This window comes from Arachis hypogaea, chromosome 6 (assembly GCF_003086295.3).
Source record: "Arachis hypogaea cultivar Tifrunner chromosome 6, arahy.Tifrunner.gnm2.J5K5, whole genome shotgun sequence".
NCBI classification, from domain to species: Eukaryota; Viridiplantae; Streptophyta; class Magnoliopsida; order Fabales; family Fabaceae; genus Arachis; species Arachis hypogaea.
This window is the reverse complement of record NC_092041.1, coordinates 115692111-115714618: the sequence shown is the minus strand read 5'-3', so window position 1 is coordinate 115714618 and position 22508 is coordinate 115692111. Positions and strand designations below refer to the sequence as shown.

The window sequence follows — 22508 nt, the reverse complement described above, 5'->3', positions numbered from 1 at the left end:
AAAGAAAGCAACATAGAATAATTAATAGAAAAAGAAAACGAGCGAAGACCAAGACTTTAAAGTTATAATACAGGAAGAGTTATATAGTAGACATATAATACATGTGTAGATAACACGTCGACTTTTTCTGATGAGGTAACTAATTTTCTTTTCTTTTTTAGTTATATACTTTTAAATAAAGAATATTTTTTTTAAATTAGAATTTAAAAATAATCTCTAAATGAGTATGAAAAAATTATGTCATTTAAACTATAGTTCGTTGGCAAAATAAAAAATATTTCACAACCAATAACATTGACACATAAATTTTATTTCAAAAATGTTGGTAATAATAATCAAGGCTTCATTAGATATATACTTACGAAATATAGACATTTTACTGAATAAAATGTGTCCACGTGTTACATATTTTGGACACGCCGTGTCTTAATAAAAATCAAATTTTCATTAGATATATTTGGACACAGTTAAATACTATTACGTATTAGTATGTTTAATTTTATTTTTAACATATATTTTTTAAATAAGTTTAAAAATAATATATATTTTTATTTATTAAAACAAAAATATTTTGGATACTTTATAGGGTTAACTACAAAAAATGTCTCTAAATTATTTAAATGGAGACAAAAATACACTCGAATTTTACTATCGACAAAAATATTTTCAAATAATTCAAAAACACAACAAAAATACCCAACAGTAAATATATATTTTCAAAAAGTACCTTAGAGATTGAATTTTAATGCAATTTTTTACAAGTATAATTATAAAAAAAAGATATTATTATGTTTAAAATTTGGTGATTTTTTGTTAAGTATATATATTTTAATAATATTTTTATTAACAACCAATAATATTTTTAAAAAATCACAAAACAATATATACTTAACAAAAAATCATCAAATTTTAACATTAATAATCTTACTTTTTTAATTATACTTACAAAAAATCGCATCAAAGTTCAATCTCTAATGTATTTTTTGAAAAATACATATTTAATGTTAGTTTTGTTTTGCAAGATTATCTAACATTAAATATGTATTTTCAAAAAATACCTTAAAGATTGAATTTTGATACAAATTTTTACAAACATAATTTTAAAAAAATGAGATATTATTACTCTTAAAATTTGGTGATTTTTTGTTAAGTATATTTGTTTTTTGTAATTTTTTTGTTAATAACTAAAAATACTTTTAAAAAATCACAAAAAAATATATACTTAAAAAAATTACCAAATTTTAAAAATAATAATATCTCATTTTTTTAATTATACCTGCAAAAAATCACATCAAAATTCAATCTCAAATATTTTTTAAAAATATATATTTACTAGTGGACATTTTTGTCGCATTTTTAAATTATTTAAAGGCATTTTTGTCGATAGTAAAATTCGGATACATTTTTGTCAACATTTGAATAATTTTGGGGCGTTTTTTGTGGTTAACCCTATTTTATATAATTAAAAAAAGACATTAAAAATAGTTAAAAATTTATTTTATATTTTAATATTAATAAAATATCAAAATATCATTATAATTTATCTAAAAAATACTTTATTTTTTATATATATGTTGTATCTATGTATCTTATAATATTTTAAACAAAAATGCTACTTATATATTAAAATTAGCTAATAAAATCAGCTATCAATATATTTGTGTATTAATAAGTGTGTGGTTTAATTTATTTTCAATGTGTATTTATATTTCAGCATATATTTTATACTAGTGGCTAATTTTAGTGTACACGTAATGTAATTCTATTTTAAAATTCGTGTGTTTGCTGTGCCGTGTCGTGTCGCATGTTTGTGTATAGTAGATACATATATATACATGACATTTGGCACAGGTAAAATTGTGATTACTTTTAACTTAATTTTCTAAACACTAATTATGATTAATCCACGTTGGTAATTTTTAATTTTTTATTAAAAATTCAAGAGCATAATGGTTATTTTATCTGGTTATTTTAGCAACTCTATCTTCTCCTTCCTTTGATCTTTGATCTTTGATCCAAAAAGTGTTTCAGTTGAAGCAGAGAAGAGATTGGAATAGGAACTAACATGGCCACTGATTGGTTGGCCAAGGAAGGGGCTCATGATAGTGCAAAGGAGGTAGTGTGGTTGGAGCCTTTCAAAAGTCTTGTTAATATTTTATTCTTTGCCGTTGCTAACGAATTATAATTTAACTGGTATAGTTTTCACATTTTTTTTATAAATTTTGAATGTCTCACTCTTAATTTAAAAAAAAAAATTTTGTGTGTCACTATCATCCTTACTCTCGCCACCATTTGAATCATTTCTGACTTGAATGTCGAAGTATCATTGCAGGTGGCACCCCCACTCCATATCAATTCGGGAGATCGTTTACCCCGACGTCTGACTCACCAGGCGCAGATCCAGGCTAATTCCCACCGTTTTCCAGGAAGAGCATTTTCGACTCGTCTGGCATACGAAGATGTTTAACAAAAAATAAGAAGACGTATGTGTGTATTTGAAAGAAGAAGAAGCTCATGGGATGGCGGTCTTTTAATGAGATTGATAGATAATACATATAATTCGTAGTTGTCCCATTCTTACTAAGTTGTCAAGAGTCGAGACATTATTATGGTTGAGTGGTTCTTCCATAATAAGTTTCCAACTTCACACGGTTTGGCTTTGGAATTCTTGATGTTAATCATTCATTCACAGGGAATAAGGACTTATAATAAAATCTGAAAGAAAAGAAAGATAAATTATTAAAAACATCCAAATGGGAATAGAAAACGGAGTTGAAGGTGGAGCATTTGGAATTAAAATGAGTCTACACTCTACAGGCATTATAAATAGGAGAAAGGAGTTGAAGGTGGAAACACGTAGAAATGCAAACATGTCTCCAAAGACAAACACTTACACTGGCATGGTTGTGCTTATCTTTGTTCACCTTTATTGCATGACGTTGCTAACGTCCTCTCAGTCTGAGTTGATTGAGTGCATTCCAAGTGAGCGCGAAGCACTTCTAAGATTCAAACATCATCTTACTGACCCTACAAACAGGCTGTCTTCTTGGAATGCTTCCAATTCCAACTGCTGCCATTGGGATTATGTTGTTTGTAGTCATCTAACTTTCCACATCCTTCAGCTTCACCTCAACACTTCAGATTATGATGAATATGCCTTTGACTTCGTCGCTTACGAGAGGTCCAGGTTTAGTGGAGCGATAAATGATTCTCTTGTTGAATTGAAACATCTGAATTACTTGGACTTGAGCCGCAATAGTTTTCGAGGTATGCAAATTCCTACTTTTCTTTTTCGAATCACCTCCTTAACTCACCTTAACCTCTATGATTCCGGATTTTATGGCAACATTCCTCATCAGCTTGGGAATCTCTCTAATTTGCTCTATCTTGACCTCACATATGTTGCCTATGGAAAAGTTCCACATCAAATTGGCAATCTCACCAATTTAATCGATCTTGGCCTCCCAAGTGTTTTTGGTGAATCATTGGTTGTTGAAAATGCTGATTGGCTTATGGGTCTTACCTCCCTTGAATATCTTGATTTGAGTGGTGCTAACCTATCCAAATCATTTAATTGGCTACACACTATGCAAGCTCTCCCTTCTTTGCAAGAGTTAGACTTACGTGGTTGTAGTTTGGGTGATTATAAGCAACCATCCAAACTTAACTTTTCGTCCCTGCTTTCTCTCACCATTTCTGTTGCTCCCAAGTGGATTTTTCAGTTGAACAAACTTGCTTCTCTTAAATGTTATTCAAACTGTTACTCTAATGATATTGATAGTCCAATTCCTGATGGTATTCAAAACCTTACCATGCTTGAAAATCTTGATTTGTCATCCAATTCATTCTCATCCCATATACCAGATTGGTTATACGGTCTTCATCGTCTCAAATCCTTGAAGTTAAGTGATAACTATCTGAGTGGAGCTATTTCTAATAATTTGGGGAATTTGACTTCTCTTGTTACCCTTGATTTGTCAGACAATCAGTTTGAAGGAGCAATTCCAACTCTTTTGGGGAATCTGACTTCTCTTGTTGCCCTTCATTTGTCAAACAATCAGTTTGAAGGAGGAATAGCATCCTCTTTTAGAAAGCTATGCAATTTGAGACACATCTCTTTCTCATATCTCAAATGCAATCAACAACTTTCTGAAATCTTACAAATTCTCATCCCATGTGTTTCTCATCAACTCAACACTCTTGTGGCTTCAACTTCTCAAATCTCAGGTCACCTCACCAATCAACTTGGAATGTTTCAAAATCTTGAAAAGCTTGATCTCTCCAGCAACAACATTATTGGAGAAATTCCTCAAGCGTTTGCAAAGCTTTCCTCATTAAAATTTGTCGATTTCTCCACAAATCAACTTACTGGAAATCCATTTAAAATTCTTGCATCAGCTACTAAATTGTTATCTCTTGCCATAGATGACAATTTATTCCAAGGGATTGTGCATGAAGATGACTTTGCGAATTTCACTACTTTACGTGTGCTTTCAGCATCAAGTAACAATTTCACTTTGAAAGTGCATCCCAGTTGGAAACCAAAATTTCAACTTTTTCAATTGAAAATGAGCTCGTGGAAGTTAGGTCCAAGCTTTCCATCATGGATTCGGTCACAAAATCATCTTCAATATTTGGATCTATCTAACGCAGGGATTTCTGATTCCATTCCCATTTGGTTTTGGGAAACAAGTCATCATTATTATTATTTGAACTTCTCTCACAATCATATTCATGGCAAGCTCCCAAAAGAGTTAAAGATTTTCGAATCTTATGATGGAACAGTTGATCTTAGCTCAAACAATCTTCATGGAAATTTACCCTTTGTGAGTGTGACTTTGCTTTGGCTAGATCTCTCACATAATTCATTTTATGGGTTATTAATGGATTTTCTTTGTCAAAAACCTGAAAAACCAAAATGGTTACGAATCCTCAACCTTGCATCAAACAACTTATCTGGAGAAATTCCCAACTGTTGGAGGATGTGGCCACGACTAGTGGATGTCAACTTAGAAAGCAACTATTTTATTGGAAGCTTGCCCTCTTCCATGGGATCTTTATTAGACCTACAATATTTGCGTATACATAACAACACACTCGCAGGAAAATTTCCTGTGAGTTTAAAGGAAAACAAGGAGTTGATTTTGTTGGATGTTGGAGAAAATAACCTCACAGGGAATATTCCTAGATGGGTTGGAGAAAGGTTGGTAAATTTAAAATTTCTTCAGCTGCGATCCAATAATCTTTCAGGTAACATTCCCAACGGATTATGTGATATGAAGTTTCTTCAAGTTTTGGACCTTGCACTAAATAATTTGTCAGGCAATATACCAAATTGTTTGAACTATTTGAGTGCCATGATAAATAAAACTAGTGCAAGTTCATCCATCCAGAGCGACATGATCTATGGCAGTGATACTATAAGCATGATCCTATGGGTGAAAGGAAAAGATGCTGAGTACAACAACATTCTGGGCTTAGTAAAAAACATTGATCTTTCATCTAATAAATTGTCGGGAGAAATACCAATGGAAATCACAAACCTAACCGGTCTGATTTATTTGAACTTGTCCAAGAATGAGTTGACTGGTCACATCCCTCAAAGTATTGGCAATATGGAGTTATTGGAATCCATTGATTTCTCTGGCAACCAACTCACAGGGGAGATCCCTCAAAGCATCACAAACTTGAACTTCCTGAACAAGCTAGACTTGTCCTACAATCACTTGGAGGGCAAAATCCCAACGGGCACTCAGTTGCAAAGCTTTGAAGCATCCAGTTTTGTAGGCAATAAGCTATGTGGTCCACCATTGCTGCTCAACTGTACCATGGAGAGGGAAGTTCCTGATGATGATGCTAATGACAATGAAAAAGAGAGAAAGAATCATGGAGTGAAGTGGTTGTTTGTGAGTGTGGCTTTTGGATTTATAGTGGGATTTTGGGGATTTGTGGGCCCACTGTTCATATTCAAATCATGGAGGTATGCCTATTACCGTTTCCTTGACGATGTGTGGTACAAACTTCAATCATGTATGTGACTTTATGTGATGTTTTTCTGGTGCTTGGTTTTTCCTTTGTGTGCATGTGATGAGTTTGTAATGTTTTCTTTTCTTTTCTTTTTTTTGTAAGAGTGGAAATAAAAATAATATGCGCTTGTCCTGCTTAGCTTGTTTAAATGTAATCCAGTTTGTATTGTTGTCCCTATAATAATAACACTTAATGCGAGTCAGATTTGGAAAAATCCAAGTACCATCTGGAAAGATGCACTTACGATCAAGGCACTTTGAATCCCTCTTTGTCTGAGTGAATCTCTGAGTTATAGAAAATATTTTAGTTTTTTTAACAGAAAAAAAAAAGAGAACTCAACCATTTAATCCAAAATCAGCACAATGGGTATCATCTAAAGAAAGAAAAATGACATTAACCTCATAAGGATCTGTATATAAATCATATCGTTTAGCTTGAGCTATTGAAATGACTGGTATTATGTAACTGTATGAACCAGCAATAACTGTTGGCAATCTGGTTCCAAACAAAGATTGAAGAAAGGTGCTTAGCCCTGCAACAAAGAGAAGGGTCTAAATCACCCTCACCTTCTCAGCTTGCATTAGATCAAAGAACTTAGTATCATTAAATTTCAGAGTGTTTAGAAACAAAAGAATGAATCAAAGAAAGATTGAGAAAGATTGAGTGTTCATATTTAAATCATGGAGGTATGCCTATTTCCGTTTTCTTGATGACACGGGCTACAAACTTCAATCATGTTTGGGTTTTTAAGTTTGTAATTAGTTTCTTTTGTGATGTATTCTTGTTTAATGTGTGCTGTAAGAAATAAAAATTGTCCCGCTTGTTTAAAAGTCTATTCAATAAAAATCAATGTTTCTCTTCTTTTTCTTCTAATTGATGCTTATTAGTGCCGCGCAGTGGCGGAACTTGAAACAAAATTTTGAGGGGGGGCCAAATAGAAAATAATTGTCAAAATATTTTTTTATATGGACCTCATTTAAGATAAGCTCGTCTAGTCTCATCTCTCTGGTTTGGGTGATACTGCCAAATTTAAAGCCCTTTTTCAAGATCTCGTTCCAAAAAGTTAAAGTTAAAGTCATCAGATATAACTTTTTGAACTTTTGAAGGTTATATCTCACTTTCTTCGTGATTCATTAAAGTAAAAGAACTATCTACATGTGTTGATATTGTAAAAGTTATATGTTCTCCTTAAATATTAGCCTTACTCTTAAAAAATGTATCAATTCTTTGATTTTTCATTCTTATTTTATATAAAAATTTGAATATATATCCTGTAAAATATATAAAGAAGAAGTTAAAAGGATAAATATTAAAATTTATAATATTTATTGAATTTTTTTATTAATTTATACAAATACAATAATATTAATACTTATTGAATATTCTATTATTTTTTATCATATAAAAAATTAAATTAAATAAATAGTAAAATATAAAATAATATTAAATTAAATAAATAAAAGCTATCTAATTTTTTATATTTGAACCTAAAGATAGAGAGAGTGTTGTTTATTGAACTTATTAGATACTTTAAGTCATAATAAAGTATTTAAGTCAATTGAACTATTTTTTATCTTTTGAAAAAGTACTACTAAGTTTTTTATAAAAAGTTTGGGGGGGCCATGGCCACCCCTTGTCTGAACTAAGCTCCACCACTGGTGCCGCGTGAAGCTATGATATAGCAGAGAAAAAACAGAGAAGAAAGTATCAGAGTTTGAAGCTGTCCTCAAGAATAATCCTAATTAGTATTTATTATGTAGTCTACAACATTATTTACTCAATGAATATTATTAGATTATTATAGATGTTATGATTTAATTTTAGTAAGACTTTACCTATGGTATATATTTTTTCATTTCTTTAGGATATTATCTCAAGGAACTGTGGAAATCACGGGTAGGTAGAAAGATATAGATGTCACTTTTAAACATTCATATCATTCGTTGTGTCGAACAATATAATATATCATTTTCCCATAATGAGGAAGAATGATGATCAATATAATTAATGAAGATGCTGAGTTGCATGTTGCATAACAGAGAACGTATTGGGACATGGTTAGTTCACTGGTTCTTCCATAATTTAAGTTTACAACATCACACGGTTTGGCTTTGGAATTCTTGATTTTGATCGTCAATTCACATGGAATATGGACTTGTAATAAAATAATCTAAAAGAAAGGAGAAATATAGGTTAATTGATAGAAAAAGGAAAAGAAAGCGAGCGATGATCAAGACTTTTAAAGTTATAATATATGGTGGCCACTCTGATAAAGTTTTCATTTCAACTTTTTTTAAAGATGTTTTTTATTTTGTGGTTGTTATTGATTTAAAAGTGTGTCCCTAAAAGTGTTGCTTAAAGAGAAAGTGTTATCCTTTATCGTTAACTTGGCTCTGATACCAAATTTTTCGACTTTATTTTTAATTTCTTTTTCGAAATTTTTATTAACTCTTCAAATTTTACTTCGAATAAATGTATAGATTCAATTGGTGGTGCTTTATTTAAAGGATTTTGATAAATAATTTGCAAGTTCTAAAGTATTGACCATTTCTACTATTTCTCTTGTATTTGTTATATGATTATTTATTACTAGTCCTTCATGTATATTCATAATTCTGATTTTATCTTTATAATTTTTCAATCTTGTTTTAGTTTATAATATTCTTTTTTGCATGGATTATTGTATATAAAATCTTTTATCTGTTTGTCTTTTTCTTTAATATAATTTCTCAAATCCTCAAAGACTTCTTTTACTTCTACACTTTCTGTTGTTTCTAAATATCTTTTTAATTTTTCGACTTCATTCTCTATTTTTTCTTTCAACATCTTTAATTCTTTTAAGTCATAATATGGTTTTCCAAGCATTTATAAAGTTTTTAAGTTTAATTCCAACTTATTTATATTTATTCTTATTTCTATCTTTTTTATTAAAAGGTCATCAATTTCGATCTGAAGATTATTTAATTCCCTTTTATACTCCTTTATTTTTCTTTTTAATTTTCCGCCCTTTTTCTTTTTATTTTATTTTCTGGTTTTTCAACCTTCTTATGCTTCATTATTTTAGAATTTCCGCAAACTCTATCATCGATTCATCACTATTTTCTAGAGATTCTATTAATTTTTCTAGCTCTTCAACTTCTCTTTTCAACTTATCATAGATTACCTTTAGAGCTTCAAATGCTCTTTGATTTATTTCAGAGAACTGTAAATAATTCAAACGATTTTCTCTTTCAAAGAGCTCTTGTTTCTTGTTTTGATAAGTTACATATATTTCTTCTTTATTTATTGTCATAATTTAGTGTTTAGCGTTTCATTTAATTTTTCGACCTTTTTTGTTAATTCTTTTATTTCAGAATTTTCTTCTTTAATTTTTAACTTAGATAAACTTAAAGGGCTATTAATTTTAGATTCTCTTATTTGAAAATTTGATGAAACTAATTTTCCTGATGGTTCTTTTAATAATAGAACTGGGTTTTCAATAGCTCTATATTTTGGTATTTCTGTTTTTACAATTTTCTAAAATAATTCATCGACATAAATTCTTTCTCTGTTTTTAAATATTATACTATGATGGCTATTTGTTAAAGCATAATTTATTGCATATGTAATTGAAAATGGTTCATCATCTTGTTCCATTAGATTCTTTCTGTGGAATTTATAAGCCAAACTTATAGATCTTCCAAGATTTTCAGTTGATAAAGGTATAGCATATCCAAGATGGCATTGAATTTAACATTTACGTTTGCCAAGTTTCCATGAACAATTCCAATTATTTGATCTATTGGGTCATCAGTAATTCTTTTGTCACAGATTGCTAAGCTTATTGGTGAATTAATTCCTTTCATATATGTAGATTTGATTAAGACTTGTATAGTACTAATATGAATCCACCCAATTTTAGATCTTTTTTGTTGATCCTTAATTTTCTCAATCTGTTTACTCAATTCTTCATCATTTATCAAAGCTATTTCAAGTTCTCCATTGGCAAATTTTATCTTTATAGGGGCTTCAAGTTGAATTTTTTCATAGTATATAATATTTTTTCTATTAAAAACTTCTTTTAAAAGATTTTGTTTATTAAAATTTTCATTCGATTTGAGATTAAGTTCTGTTTTTAGAACAGCCTGTTTTTCATTATCTAATAAAGCAGTTAATCTATAATAATCAGATTCTTCTGTTAATTCTAAACTTTCTAAATAATTCATAATTTAAAGACTAGGATGAAGATGTACCTTTCTGGAGAAAAACTTCCTTTATTTAGTATATTTTACATAAGGTGTTTGTATCTCCAGAGGGGAGTTTAGAACTATTTTTCCCTAAAGGAATTCTTCCTCAGACTATAGAATCGCCTTGGCAGCTTCCTCCTTGCTCTCCTAGCATATGAGTACTCTTAGCCTTCTGCTTTCTATTGTCTGATGCTTTTACAATTTCCTAAGCAACCTATTTATAATAGTTGGGTTTGATGGATAATTTTCATCCTTACCCTTCTTATGATGTCATTGCTTACGTCATTGTTTGTTCTCTTGCACCAGCTACATTGTTGGTGCTCTATGACCTAAGTGCTTACGTCACTATGCAATAATGTTAAGAGATGCTTCAGATGCACTGTCCTCCTCTTTTATCATGTGACCCTCAGATGCATTGTCCTCTTCTTTCATCATGTGAGTTGATTCCGTTTCATTATTGCTTTCTTCAGATAACTCTGAGGCACATAGCTGGCACTTGTGGTCTTCTCTGTCTTTTATCAAATAGCAGAGATTCCTCTTTATCCCTTCAGGGAGCTTTTCTAAAAGTCCGGATAAGTTGTAGAATGCTGATTCAAACTCCACCAAGAGTCTCATCTCTCTTTCTTCAATTTCATTTCTTTTACTGGACACAAGCAAAGTATTTCTACTTTTATAATTAATCCTTGTGTGAGATTCCTTCGTTATTTTTTGAGTTCTTTCAAAGACCCTTGCTAATGTGCTGGCTAGCCTTCCTTCATGACTGTAAATTGTTAAGTCTTGAATCTGATCAATTGGTTGAAAATTTCCTGGGAAGACGGACATGAATATTACTTGGTGTGCTGGAACCAAGCATTCTTCTTCTTCATTAAAAATAGGTTGACTGTTTGTAAATTTTAGGGATATATCCCTTGGATTTACATTGTCAATCATATTTTTAAATCTCTTTACTGCATCAACGAATCCTGCAGGAAACTCACTAATAATTTTTAGATCATTAAAAATTAAAATTGTATCAATTAATCCATATTGGAAAAACTAATAGGTGTCAGATGGGGAAGCATCTAGAAATATAACCAGCTTTGTTAGCTGTTCTTTGGCAATAGGATAATATCCCAAAATTGTCCTTTTTTCTTCAGTCCAATTCAGGACTATGTTAAGGGTTTCTCTGAGATTTGATCTACAGACCCTTTTCTTTTCCTTGATTTCAGCCCTTGTAGGAATGTTTCTTATTATCCCTGTTCTCTGGGTTTGAATTGGAGCTTTATCTGCTCTTTTTAGGGTTTGCTCTGGATGGAGAGCTTCATATTCCCTGAAGGATTTCTTTGCCTCTTCTAGTGTTAGAAACCCTCCTTTATGAATTATTCTTGACTGGTGTGTGAATGGTGCTGCTTTTTCCCAGGCATCATATACTCCTTTCATGGGGCCATTATAAATTACATAATATTTTTTATCTTGGGTGGATTTTTTAATGATTTCAGCAATTGTTTTATTTTCTGAAATTTTTTCTTCACCTGATTTGTCCACCATGCTTAGCTGGCTGAACTCTGATAGTTTTGCTTGTTGTGTTGATTTCATTGCTTCAATGGCCTTCTTGAGAGACTGGATCTGTGTCCTTATTTGCTGACAATGCTTGCATTTTTTGAGTTCTTGCTCATATTTTTGAATTTCTTGATCTAATGCATTGAAGACGAACTCCATTCTCTTGTTAATGTATCTGCAATAACATTTTTGTCACCCTTAATATATTCAATTTTTATTGGATATTGTAACAAAAATAATTGCCATCTTACCAATCATCCATGATTATAATCAACTTTTAAATTATACCGTATGAAATCTGTTAGGTAACTTGAATCTATCTTTAATGTAAATTCTCTGGGTAGTAAATCAATTTTCCATTTCTTAAGAGATTTAATTGCTGCTAGAGTTTCCTTTTCATGAGTGGTATATCTCTATTCTGTTGGAGTAAAAGTCCCTGAAATATACCTGCAAAGTAATTTCTTTGGGGAATATTTAGAATCTAGTGATTCTTTTTCTTGTTCCAAACTTTTTATAGCTTTCTTAGCTTTTAGACATCCTGACCAGGTTATGTCTGAAGCATCTGTTTCTACTATTAAGTAGTCATTTTCTTCTGGAATATAAAGTTCTGGAAGTTTTTCACATAATTCTTTAATCCTTTGAATTTGCATACTGTCTTTTTCTTCCCATTTCCATTCTTTTTTAGTACTTATTTTTGGAAATAAGCTTTTAGTGTATTCTGTTATATTCTTTAAAAATCGTTGATCAGAAATATAATTTATACACCCTAAAAATCTTTGTAATTGTTTTCTATCTTCTATTTTATTAGGAAATAAATTTACCTTTTCTAGGACATTTGGCTGAAGTTTTAGCTTTCCTTGAGTGGATAGAATTAATCCAAGAAACTCTATTTCTTGTTTTGCTATTCTTGCCTTCTTTTTGCTAAGAATTAATCCTTTTTCTTTACATCTTTCTAAAACTATTAATAATTTTTGAAGATGATCTTCTTTATCCTGTTTTGTAAAAATTAGTATATCATCAATGTACACTAAAACAAATTCATTTAACTGTTTTAGATTTTCTTCCATAAATCTTTGATAAATACCTGGGGCTTGTTTTAATCCGAATGGTAATACATTCCATTCATAGAGCAACACACTTGTTGATTCTTTTGTTGGGCAAGTAAAAGCAGTTAATTTCTTTGTTTCTTCGTCTAAACGAAGTTGCCAATATCCTGATTTTGCATCAAGAGATGAAAACCAAGTTGCTCCTTTAATTTTTTCTAAAATAGAATCTTTTCTTGGAAGTTTATGAGCATCACCAATAGTTGCTTCATTCATCTTCTTATAGTTAATAACCATTCTTCGTTTTCCCCTTTTAATTTCATTATTGTTTTTGACATAAAAGGCTGGAGCCGCATGAGGACTTTTACTTAATCTTATAATTCCTTTTTCCAAAAGATCTCTACATTCTAATGAAAACTCTTCTCTATCTCTTGCGGAATAAGGAATTTTATTTGGAACATTTATCTCTTTTGTAGGATCTTTTAATTTAATACTTACTAATTCGTTATTTGTATTTTTAATATCTAAAGGATTTTCAGCACAAATTTCATTCAAAAGTTCTTCTATCTTTATTTCAAGAATATTTTTTGGGATATTTATCTGAAAGTATAAATTTAAATAACATGTCTCTAATATAGAAAATATTTTAAATTTTAAGATCTTATCTATAGTAGTAGTCGGTATTTTTATACGTTTTGATTTTTGATTTATTGAAGAATCGTGTGGAGCTTTTAAAACTATATATGTTAATTCTTGAATGAATGGATGATATAGCTTTAAAAAGTTATTTCCTATGATAAAATCCATTCCAGAATCTAACATATATATAGATGGAACAATGAACCTATAATTTTGAATAAAAATTTCAACCATCTCTGCTTTTTGGTCAATTTTATGTATTGATTTGTCAGCTATTCTAACTCTTAATGGTTTCTTTAATTTTTTCCAATCAAGTTTTATATTTGAACTAGCAAAGCATTGTGTTGCTCCAGAATCTATGAAAGCATTTATAAACTTTTCTGTTATTTTTATAGTAATAAATGTGGCATTATTACTCAGTCTCTGAGTCCGTTTCCGAGACATATTCAAAAATATAGTCTAAGTTATCATCAGATTCCTCTAATGGTTCCATGAAACAAGACTTAGCAATTTCTATTTGTTTAGTAAGATCCTTTTTATCCTTCTTTTTCGGGCATTCATTTGTATAGTGTCCTTCTTCTTGGCAATACCAACACTTACAATTTTCTTTTTTATTCGGGCATAGTCATTTCTTTGTTTTTTATTTTTATCGTTATTTCTTTTTCTAAAATATCTCTTTTTTCTCCAGTTTGGATAGTATTTTCTTTTTCTAAATTGATATTTTCTTTTTCTTTGAAAATTTTTATTAAGACCATATTTTTGGGGTATTTCTTCATTATCCTGACAACAAATTCTAATTATATTCGCAAATCTTTTTTGAGTTGCTTCTTGCATACAACGTTCTTTTATTTCCTCTCTTATTGCAGAGGTTGCTCCACCAAAATTATTTTCAATTGTCCCTCTATTTATTTCTCTTATAAATCTTCCCATTATAAATTCATTAGCAGGATATGGTAGTTTTGTTATATACATATTAAGATAATGATTTTTATCTTCTTCTTTTAATTTGTAATAATGTATTCTATATTCGCATATATAAGATTCCACATTACATAGATCATATATCTGAATATTAGCTAAATGATTTTTTGCTTCTTGATATTCTTTATTATAGACTTCTTGTCTATGATCTATAATATTTTTTCCAAAAAATTCTTTATATAGAATCATCATTATATATAATATCTTATCATAAGCTGTTGTTTTTGTTGCTAAATCTTCTATTATTTGGTTTTCTATTGATGTTATATAATCTCTTATAGTTCCTTTAGTATGAAACCCTATGTAATTCCAAATATCTCTTCCAGACAGTTCACTAAGCTTTGGATTAGTAAAAGCTTCTAATAAAAAGGAATTCAACTAATTTTTGAAAATTTCTTTTTCATTCTTTTTACAGTCTAAGTCAAGCATTCTTTCTCCTTCCGTTTCCTGGATTTTAGGAACGTATTTTGATGGTATTTTTGTATATTTTGAATCTTTATTTATAAACCCTTTTTTAAAAGCATAATTATCAAAACCTGTTTCCCATTTAAATTGAGATTGATTATCCTTAGATGTTCCAGCTTCATTTTTTACTTGTATTGGAATTGCTGGTTCTTCGTCACTTGAATAGTCTAGAATGTGTTCTTCATTTTCTATATTTTCAGAATTTACTAATTCTTCTTCTATTTGAAAACCATGTTCCATAATATTATTTTCTTGAGCCATTTTTAATTGGATCATCGTCCGGTCTGGAATCATCAATAAAAACAACAAAGTCTCGAGCTCCGCCCATAGAGGCAGTGGGAGCGGGGCCCCAAACATCAGAGTGAATGAGATCAAAAGGAGAGCAAGCAAGAGATGAATTATTGTGAAAAGATAAAGCAGGTTGTTTGGCAGTTTGGCAAGAAATGCAGTCAAAAGATTCATTCGGAACCTGACCTAAAAACACCCTGAGATACAAGAGGACGCAGTTTTCCTAAGGAGGTGGATGGCGACGGTTCTGGTTGCGTTGGAATCACGGCGACAAGAAGAAGAAGATGGTTATGGGGGTGACGAACCAAAGCGTCAAAAAGAGAACGAAAAAGGAGGCCAAAGAACACTGCCGACAAGGAAAAACAAAGGGGCTATGAACTAATATTCATCGGAAAAAAAAAAGACCTAAGCTCTTGATACCATTGCTTTTCTACTATTCTTCATCAACATGAACCTAAGACATTCAGAGAAGCCTCCTCAAACCCAAATTGGCAACAAGCAATGCAAGAAGAATTACAGGCACTTGAAAAAGCACACACTTGGGATCTGGTTGATCCTCCTTCTGATCAGGAAGTTGTGGGCAGTAGATGGGTATACAAGATCAAGACTCGCTCTGATGGCTCTATTGACCATTATAAGGCCCGCTTGGTTGCTCAAGGTTGTACGCAAGAGTATGGTATTGATTATGAAGAGACTTTTGCCCCTGTCGCTCGCCTTACGTCTGTTCGAGCTCTTCTTGCCATTGCCGCGGTTAAAAAATGGTCTCTCAGTCAGATGGATGTGAAGAATGCATTTCTTAATGGGGATTTGAAAAAGACAGTCTATATGAAACCACCTCCGGGATATCCTTGTCCTTCTGATAAGGTTTGTCTCCTTCGCAAGGCACTTTATGGACTTAAGCAAGCTCCTCGTGAATGGTTTGACAAGTTCAGCACTACCATATGCAGTCTTGGTTTTACTTCTAGCCCTCATGAGAATGCGCTCTTCATTCGTAAAAGCGAACGTGGAGTTGTTCTTCTACTTTTGTATGTTGATGACATGATAATCACTGGGGATGATGTTGATGGTATCTCTGCTCTCAAGACCTCACTTCACCGTACATTTGAGATGAAAGATCTTGGTTCTCTCAGGTATTTTCTTGGTCTTGAGGTCATCTCCACCGATGATGGCATCTATCTCTCTCAGGCTAAGTATGCTTCAGATCTTCTTGCTCGCGCTGGGATTACAGATAGTCGCACTGAGTCTACTCCTCTTGAGCCTAATGTTCGATTTACCCCTATGGATGGCACTGTTTTGGATAATCCAACACTTTATCGCCAGTTAGTTGGAGGTCTCGTCTACTTGACTGTCACCCGACCAGACATTGCCTATCCGGTTCATGTCCTCAGCCAGTTCTTGTCAGCTCCTCGTACTACTCACTATGCGGCAGTTCTTCGCATTCTTCGGTATGTCAAAGGCACTCTATTTCATGGCCTTCATTTTTCTGCCCATTCCTCTTTGACCCTTCAGGCATACTCTGATGCTGATTGGGCTGGTGATCCCACTGATCGTCGTTCTACTACTGGTTACTGTTTGTTTCTTGGCGACGCTCTCATCTCTTGGCGTGCTAAGAAGCAAACATTCACTGCTCGCTCAAGCACAGAAGCTGAGTACCGTGCCCTCGCTGACACCACTGCTGAGGTTATCTCGGTTCGCTGGCTTCTCGAAGATCTGGGTGCTCCTCAGTCGTCTCTTACTGATGTTTTTTGTGATAACCGCAGTGCTATTCAGATTGCACATAATGATGTGTTTCATGAACGCACCAAACACATTGAGATTGATTGTCACTTTGTTCGACAACGTATCCTTATTGATGCTGTTCGTCTCATTGCCGTTGGGACACTGGATCAGACTGCTGATATCTTCACGAAAGCTCATCACCCGACTCGCTTTCGGACTTTGTTATCCAAACTCAAGTTGGTATCCTTAGCTCCCACTTGAGTTTGAGGGGGGATGTTAGAGAATCATTAGCATCAATTAGGATCAATTAGTATCGTCTATATTTCTGTAGTATATCTGTATATTAATTATAGGATTCTATGCCTTTATTACTCTGATTCATTTAGCAGCTATAAATACCTCTTGTATATTGTACTTTCCATCACAACTCAATAATACACTTTTCATATTATTCTCTCAGTCTCTTGTTTCTAACATGTTTAAAAAGCATTGTAACTTCTTCTAATTTTTCTTCAATATTCATAATTTCAATGGTGGTTTTACTTTTAAGTCTGTTATGTTGATTATATTTTGAAATTTTTCTTCTTTGGGATTCTCTTTTTCCTTATTTCTTTGAAATTTTATGGATACTAATATTTCTTCAAGCATATCTACTATAGAATTTAATTGTGGGTTAAAAGTATGATAAAGATGTGGGGAATCATTTCCATGGTAGCATTTTTTAGCAATTCCGTGTGAAAAATAAGTTTTTTCAGGTTTTTGAAGTCCTTTAATAAAACTTATAGTAAAATAAAGATTTTGAGAAAAATCATTTTGTATTGATTTCAGGAATTCGGTGTCATTACAATTAACATTAGTTAAAATCATTAGTTTTTGATTTATTAATTTTGATAATTTAATAATTTCTTCTCTTAAATCTTTTAATTTACTTTTTTCCATTAGGTAACGCTTTTTCTTATAAAAGACTACGGTTTTAAGTGTTTTGTAGTGAAAAGTGTGATTTTAGAATGTATGATTTAGGTTTTGCCACGTAGGCGTCTTTAAAAAAAGTTGTTTTTGTGATGTTTATGTGAGTGGTGCCTATAATATATAGTAGACATATAGTACATGTGTAGATAACTCGTCGAGTTTTTCTGATCAGGTAACTAATTTAATTTTCTTTTCTTAGTTATATATTTTGAAATAAAAGAATATTTCGAAAATGTTGGGTCAGCCACCAGCCACCAGAATCGTGTATATATATACGTATATATTATGTATATATATCAAATGATGCCGTGATTATTATTAATATCAACGTTTTCGAAATAAAATTTGAGTTTGAGGTGGCTATAGATGGTTAGAGCCTTAGAGGTTAACTTTCCAATTCAAAAGTGACATTTGGCCCAGGTAAAATTGTAAGTACCTTTAACCTAATTTTCTAAACACTTATTATGATTAATCCACGTTGGTAATTTTTAATTTTTAAGGGTAATTATTAAAATAGTTTTTTATTATAAATTCAAGAACATAAATAATATAAAAGTAACGTTGACTCAAAATATTAATTAATATTAATAAAAAATATTGACCCTCTAAAAAATATTAATTAGAAGGAAGAGTAGAACAATACTTCTCCAAATTAATAATTTGTATGTATAAGTCTTTAATTTTTTAGTTTGTCCCTTTTTAATTTTTAATTTTTCTCTTTTTTTAACTTATATTTTTCATATTCCCCCCAAAAAATTTCTAACTCCGTCGCTGGACCACCTACCATTTCTCATATATATAATATTACCAATTTAAACAACATTACATGTATAAAATCCTAAGTTAAAATTTGAATGTTACTAATAATAAATAATTAAATATGTAATCTCATCATATGATTAAACTGTGATATTATTAATTATTAAGAGATGTTAAATTTATGAATCTGGCTGGTATGGTGAAATAGCGGCCTCCTTTAATTAAGTATAAAAGTGCAGTCAATGCATTAAAAGTTACATTGAATAACGTTTTTCATGCACAAGAATCTCCATCTTTCAATCTATGAACCCAAAGGTACGTAGCATGCATGAACGGTGACCGTTTAATTTGGGTGAGGACCGTACCAACCATAAAGTGATAGCACTAACCCACATACATTAATTTAATTAGTAGTGGAGCATTTTCAAATTAAAATGCGCCAACCTAGAGAGATTATAAAGGAGTTGGAGGTGAAAAGTGAAAACATGCACATGCAAACATGTCTCCAAACACTTACACTCCCATCATTATTGTGTTTATCTTTGTTCACCTTTATTGTCTTACACTGCTAACGTCTTCTCAGTATGATTCTATTGAGTGTATTCCAAGTGAGCGCGAAGCACTTCTGAGGTTCAAGCATCATCTCATTGAGCCTTTAAACAGGCTCTCTTCTTGGAATGTCTCCAATCCCAATTGCTGTCAATGGGATTATGTTGTTTGCAGTAATGTAACTTCCCACGTCTTTCAGCTTCACCTCAACACTTCAAGAGATGCTTTCTACTATCACGGTTACTTAAACTCTGTCGCTTTTGGGAGGTCCATGTTTAGTGGAGAGATAAATGATTCTGTGGTTGAATTGAAGCATCTGAATTACTTGAACTTGAGCGGCAACGATTTTGGAGGTATGCAAATTCCTAAGTGGATCTTTCAGTTGAATAAACTTGTTTCTCTTAGCATTTCTGGTGCTCCCAAGTGGATCTTTCAGTTGAATAACTCTTGTTTCTCTTGCATGTGGTTCATATTATTATGACAGTATTATTGGAGGTCCATCAATTCCCGATGGAATTCAAAACCTTACTTTGCTTGAAAATCTTGATTTGTCATCCAACTCATTCTCATCCCATATACCAGATTGGTTATACGGTCTTCATCATCTCAAATTTTTGAACTTAGGATATAACCATCTGACTGGGACTATTTCTAATGCTACGGGGAATTTGACTTTTGTTTTTCTTGACTTGTCATTCAATCAGTTTGAAGGAGCAATTCCAATCTCTTTGGGAAATTTGACTTCTTTGATAGTCTTGATATCTCACATAATCAGTTTGAAGGAGGGATTCCAACCTCTTTTAGAAAGTTCTGCAATTTGAGGCACATCTCTTTCTCAAATCTCAAATGCAATTAACAATTGCATCAAATCTTAGAAATTCTCATCCCATGTGTTTCTCAAATCACAGGTCACCTCACAAATCAACTTGAAATGTTCAAAAATCTTGAATCACTTTCTCTCTTTAACAACTTGATTACTGGAGAAATTCCTCAATCATTAGCAAAGCTTCAGTCATTAAGGTATATGACTTTGACCAAAAATCAACTCAGTGGAAATCCATTTAAAACTCTGGGACTATTCCCCAAGTTGTTATCTCTTTCTATAGATGACAACTTATTTCAAGGAATCGTCCAAGAAGATGATCTTGTGAATTTCACTGCATTACGGGTGCTTCAAGTATCAGGCAACAATTTCACTTTAAAAGTGCACCCCAGTTGGCAACAAAAATTTCAACTCATTGTATTGCGAATGAACTCATGGAAGTTAGGTCCAAGCTTTCCATCATGGATTCAGTAGCAAAAGGATCTTCAACATCTGGATATGTCTGACGTAGGGATTTCTGATTCCATTCCCACTTGGTTTTGGAAAACAGGTCCTTATTTTTCTTTGAACTTGTCTCACAATCATATTCATGGAAGGCTTCCAAATGAATTAAGGATTCCAATATTCCTTGGAACAATTGTTGATCTTAGCTCAAACCATCTCCAAGGAAATTTACCTTTTGTGGGTGCTGAAGTGATTTGGCTAGATCTTTCACATAATTCATTTTCTGGATCAATAACAGATTTTCTTTGCAAAGAATCTGCCCATCTGAAAGAGTTACAAATTCTCAATCTTGCATCAAACAATTTATCAGAAAAAATTCCCAACTGTTGGAGAATGTGGCCAGAGCTAGTGGAAGTCAACTTAGGCAACAAGCTATGTGGTCCACCATTGCTGCTCAACTGTACCATGGAGGGGGAAGTTCCTGATGAGAATGAAAAAGAGAGAAAGAATGATGGAGTGAAGTGGGTGTTTGTGAGTGTGGCTTTTGGATTTATAGTGGGATTTTGGGGATTTGTTGGTCCATTGTTCATATACAAATCATGGAGGTATGCATATTACCGTTTCCTTGATGACATGTGCTACAAACTTCAATCATGTATGTGACTTTATGTTTCTAATGTTTTAATTTTCTGGTTTTTCATTTGTGTGTATGTCATGAGTTTGTAATGTTTTCTTTTTTTTCCCTTTTCTTGTAATAGTGGAAATAAAAATGAATATGCACTTGTCCTGCTTGGCTTGTTAAAACGTAATCCAGTTAGTATTGTTGTCGCTATAATAATAACAATGTGACTATGTGAGTTAGATTTTGTCATTGGCTTTGAGACATTTTGCAGTGCTTAGCAATGCTTACGGATAGTAAAGAACTAATCTCTGGTGGACCTGAGTTTCATTTAAAAGTTTGTCGAAATGGATTTTAAATTTCTGATATTTATTTAAACGGACGAGTGAATTGATCACTTGACCAATCGAAGTTTAATTATGTAATTATGTAATTTTTTGTTAATTTAGCTATTAAAAAAAACAGAGATTAATTGGGTCTATCCACCAAAAAATAAGACAAATTAAAAATTCTAATCTATCTAATCATAATTAGTGAGAAATTTTTGTAACATATATTATCATACGTATTTTTTTATATATAAAACCATATTTTTTATTTATTTATTTATGAAAAAATATATGAAACAACTCCGAACCAGTTAAAAATTAAACAACTCAATTATTTATAATTATCTTATTTAATTTTATTCATTTATAATTTAAAATATTTGTTATTAATGGATTTTAACGCCAAAATCAGGTTTGAAGGGATACGTTCCTTCACTCTCGACGGAAATCACAGGATACCTTCCTAGTCTTCACTCACTCTCCCTCTCGTCAACCCTCGATGAATCCTTTGCTCTCTTCCAAACAGTAAGCACCAACCTTCTTTATCTAAGGCATTCTCACAGCGCCCTCTTGCTGTTACCCTCGATCGTTAACGTCATTAGCGGTGCTACGATTGATCGTGGTGCAATCGAAAACGGTGCAATAATTCACTCTTCTTCTATTTCGTTTTTTTTTTTCATGCAAGTGAATTGTATTTGGTTAGTTTTGTGTGAATTTTTTTTTTATATACTAAGTAGATATTTTTTTTCTCCATTTGATTGGATGTTTCTGTAATGGTATTGTTGTTATTTGAGTGTCTAATGATGAGGTTTTTCTGTAACTCTTATTAGGATTTGGAGAATTTTTTTATTAGTTTTGGATGTTTTTTTTCTTATGTTTTATATGTTTTTTTTCTTAAAATTTGGATGATTCTTTTTTATTAGTTTTGAATGTTTCTTTTTCTTATGTTTTGTATGCTTTTTTCTTAAGATTTAGATGATTCTTTATCTTATATTTTGGTATTTTTTTTAGAATTTGGACCTTTTTTTTAGGAAGAGAAATTAGAATTTGCGTGATAAATGGTAAAAGGTAAATTAGAGTAAGAAGAAA

The 22508-nt window shown here is 31.7% G+C and overlaps 1 protein-coding gene and 1 long non-coding RNA gene across 2 annotated transcripts; both read left to right on the top strand.

The window, feature by feature from the left end:
• Positions 1–2872: 2872 nt before the first annotated feature.
• On the top strand, positions 2873–6301 carry LOC112756033 (receptor-like protein EIX2). The gene has a single exon (XM_029293923.2). It carries the CDS (start codon positions 2901–2903, stop codon positions 6036–6038), a length of 3138 nt encoding a protein of 1045 aa, XP_029149756.2. The 5' UTR covers positions 2873–2900; the 3' UTR covers positions 6039–6301.
• Positions 6302–19142: 12841 nt separating this feature from the next.
• On the top strand, positions 19143–21275 carry LOC112756031 (uncharacterized). The gene is made up of 2 exons (XR_011862718.1): positions 19143–19557; positions 19909–21275. It is a non-coding gene; the product is annotated as an uncharacterized lncRNA (long non-coding RNA).
• Positions 21276–22508: the final 1233 nt, after the last annotated feature.

Bases quoted from the DNA above. Each gene is read 5' to 3' on its own strand.
- LOC112756033 (XM_029293923.2), top strand. From the start codon at position 2,901: ATGGTTGTGCTTATCTTTGTTCACCTTTATTGCATGACGTTGCTAACG.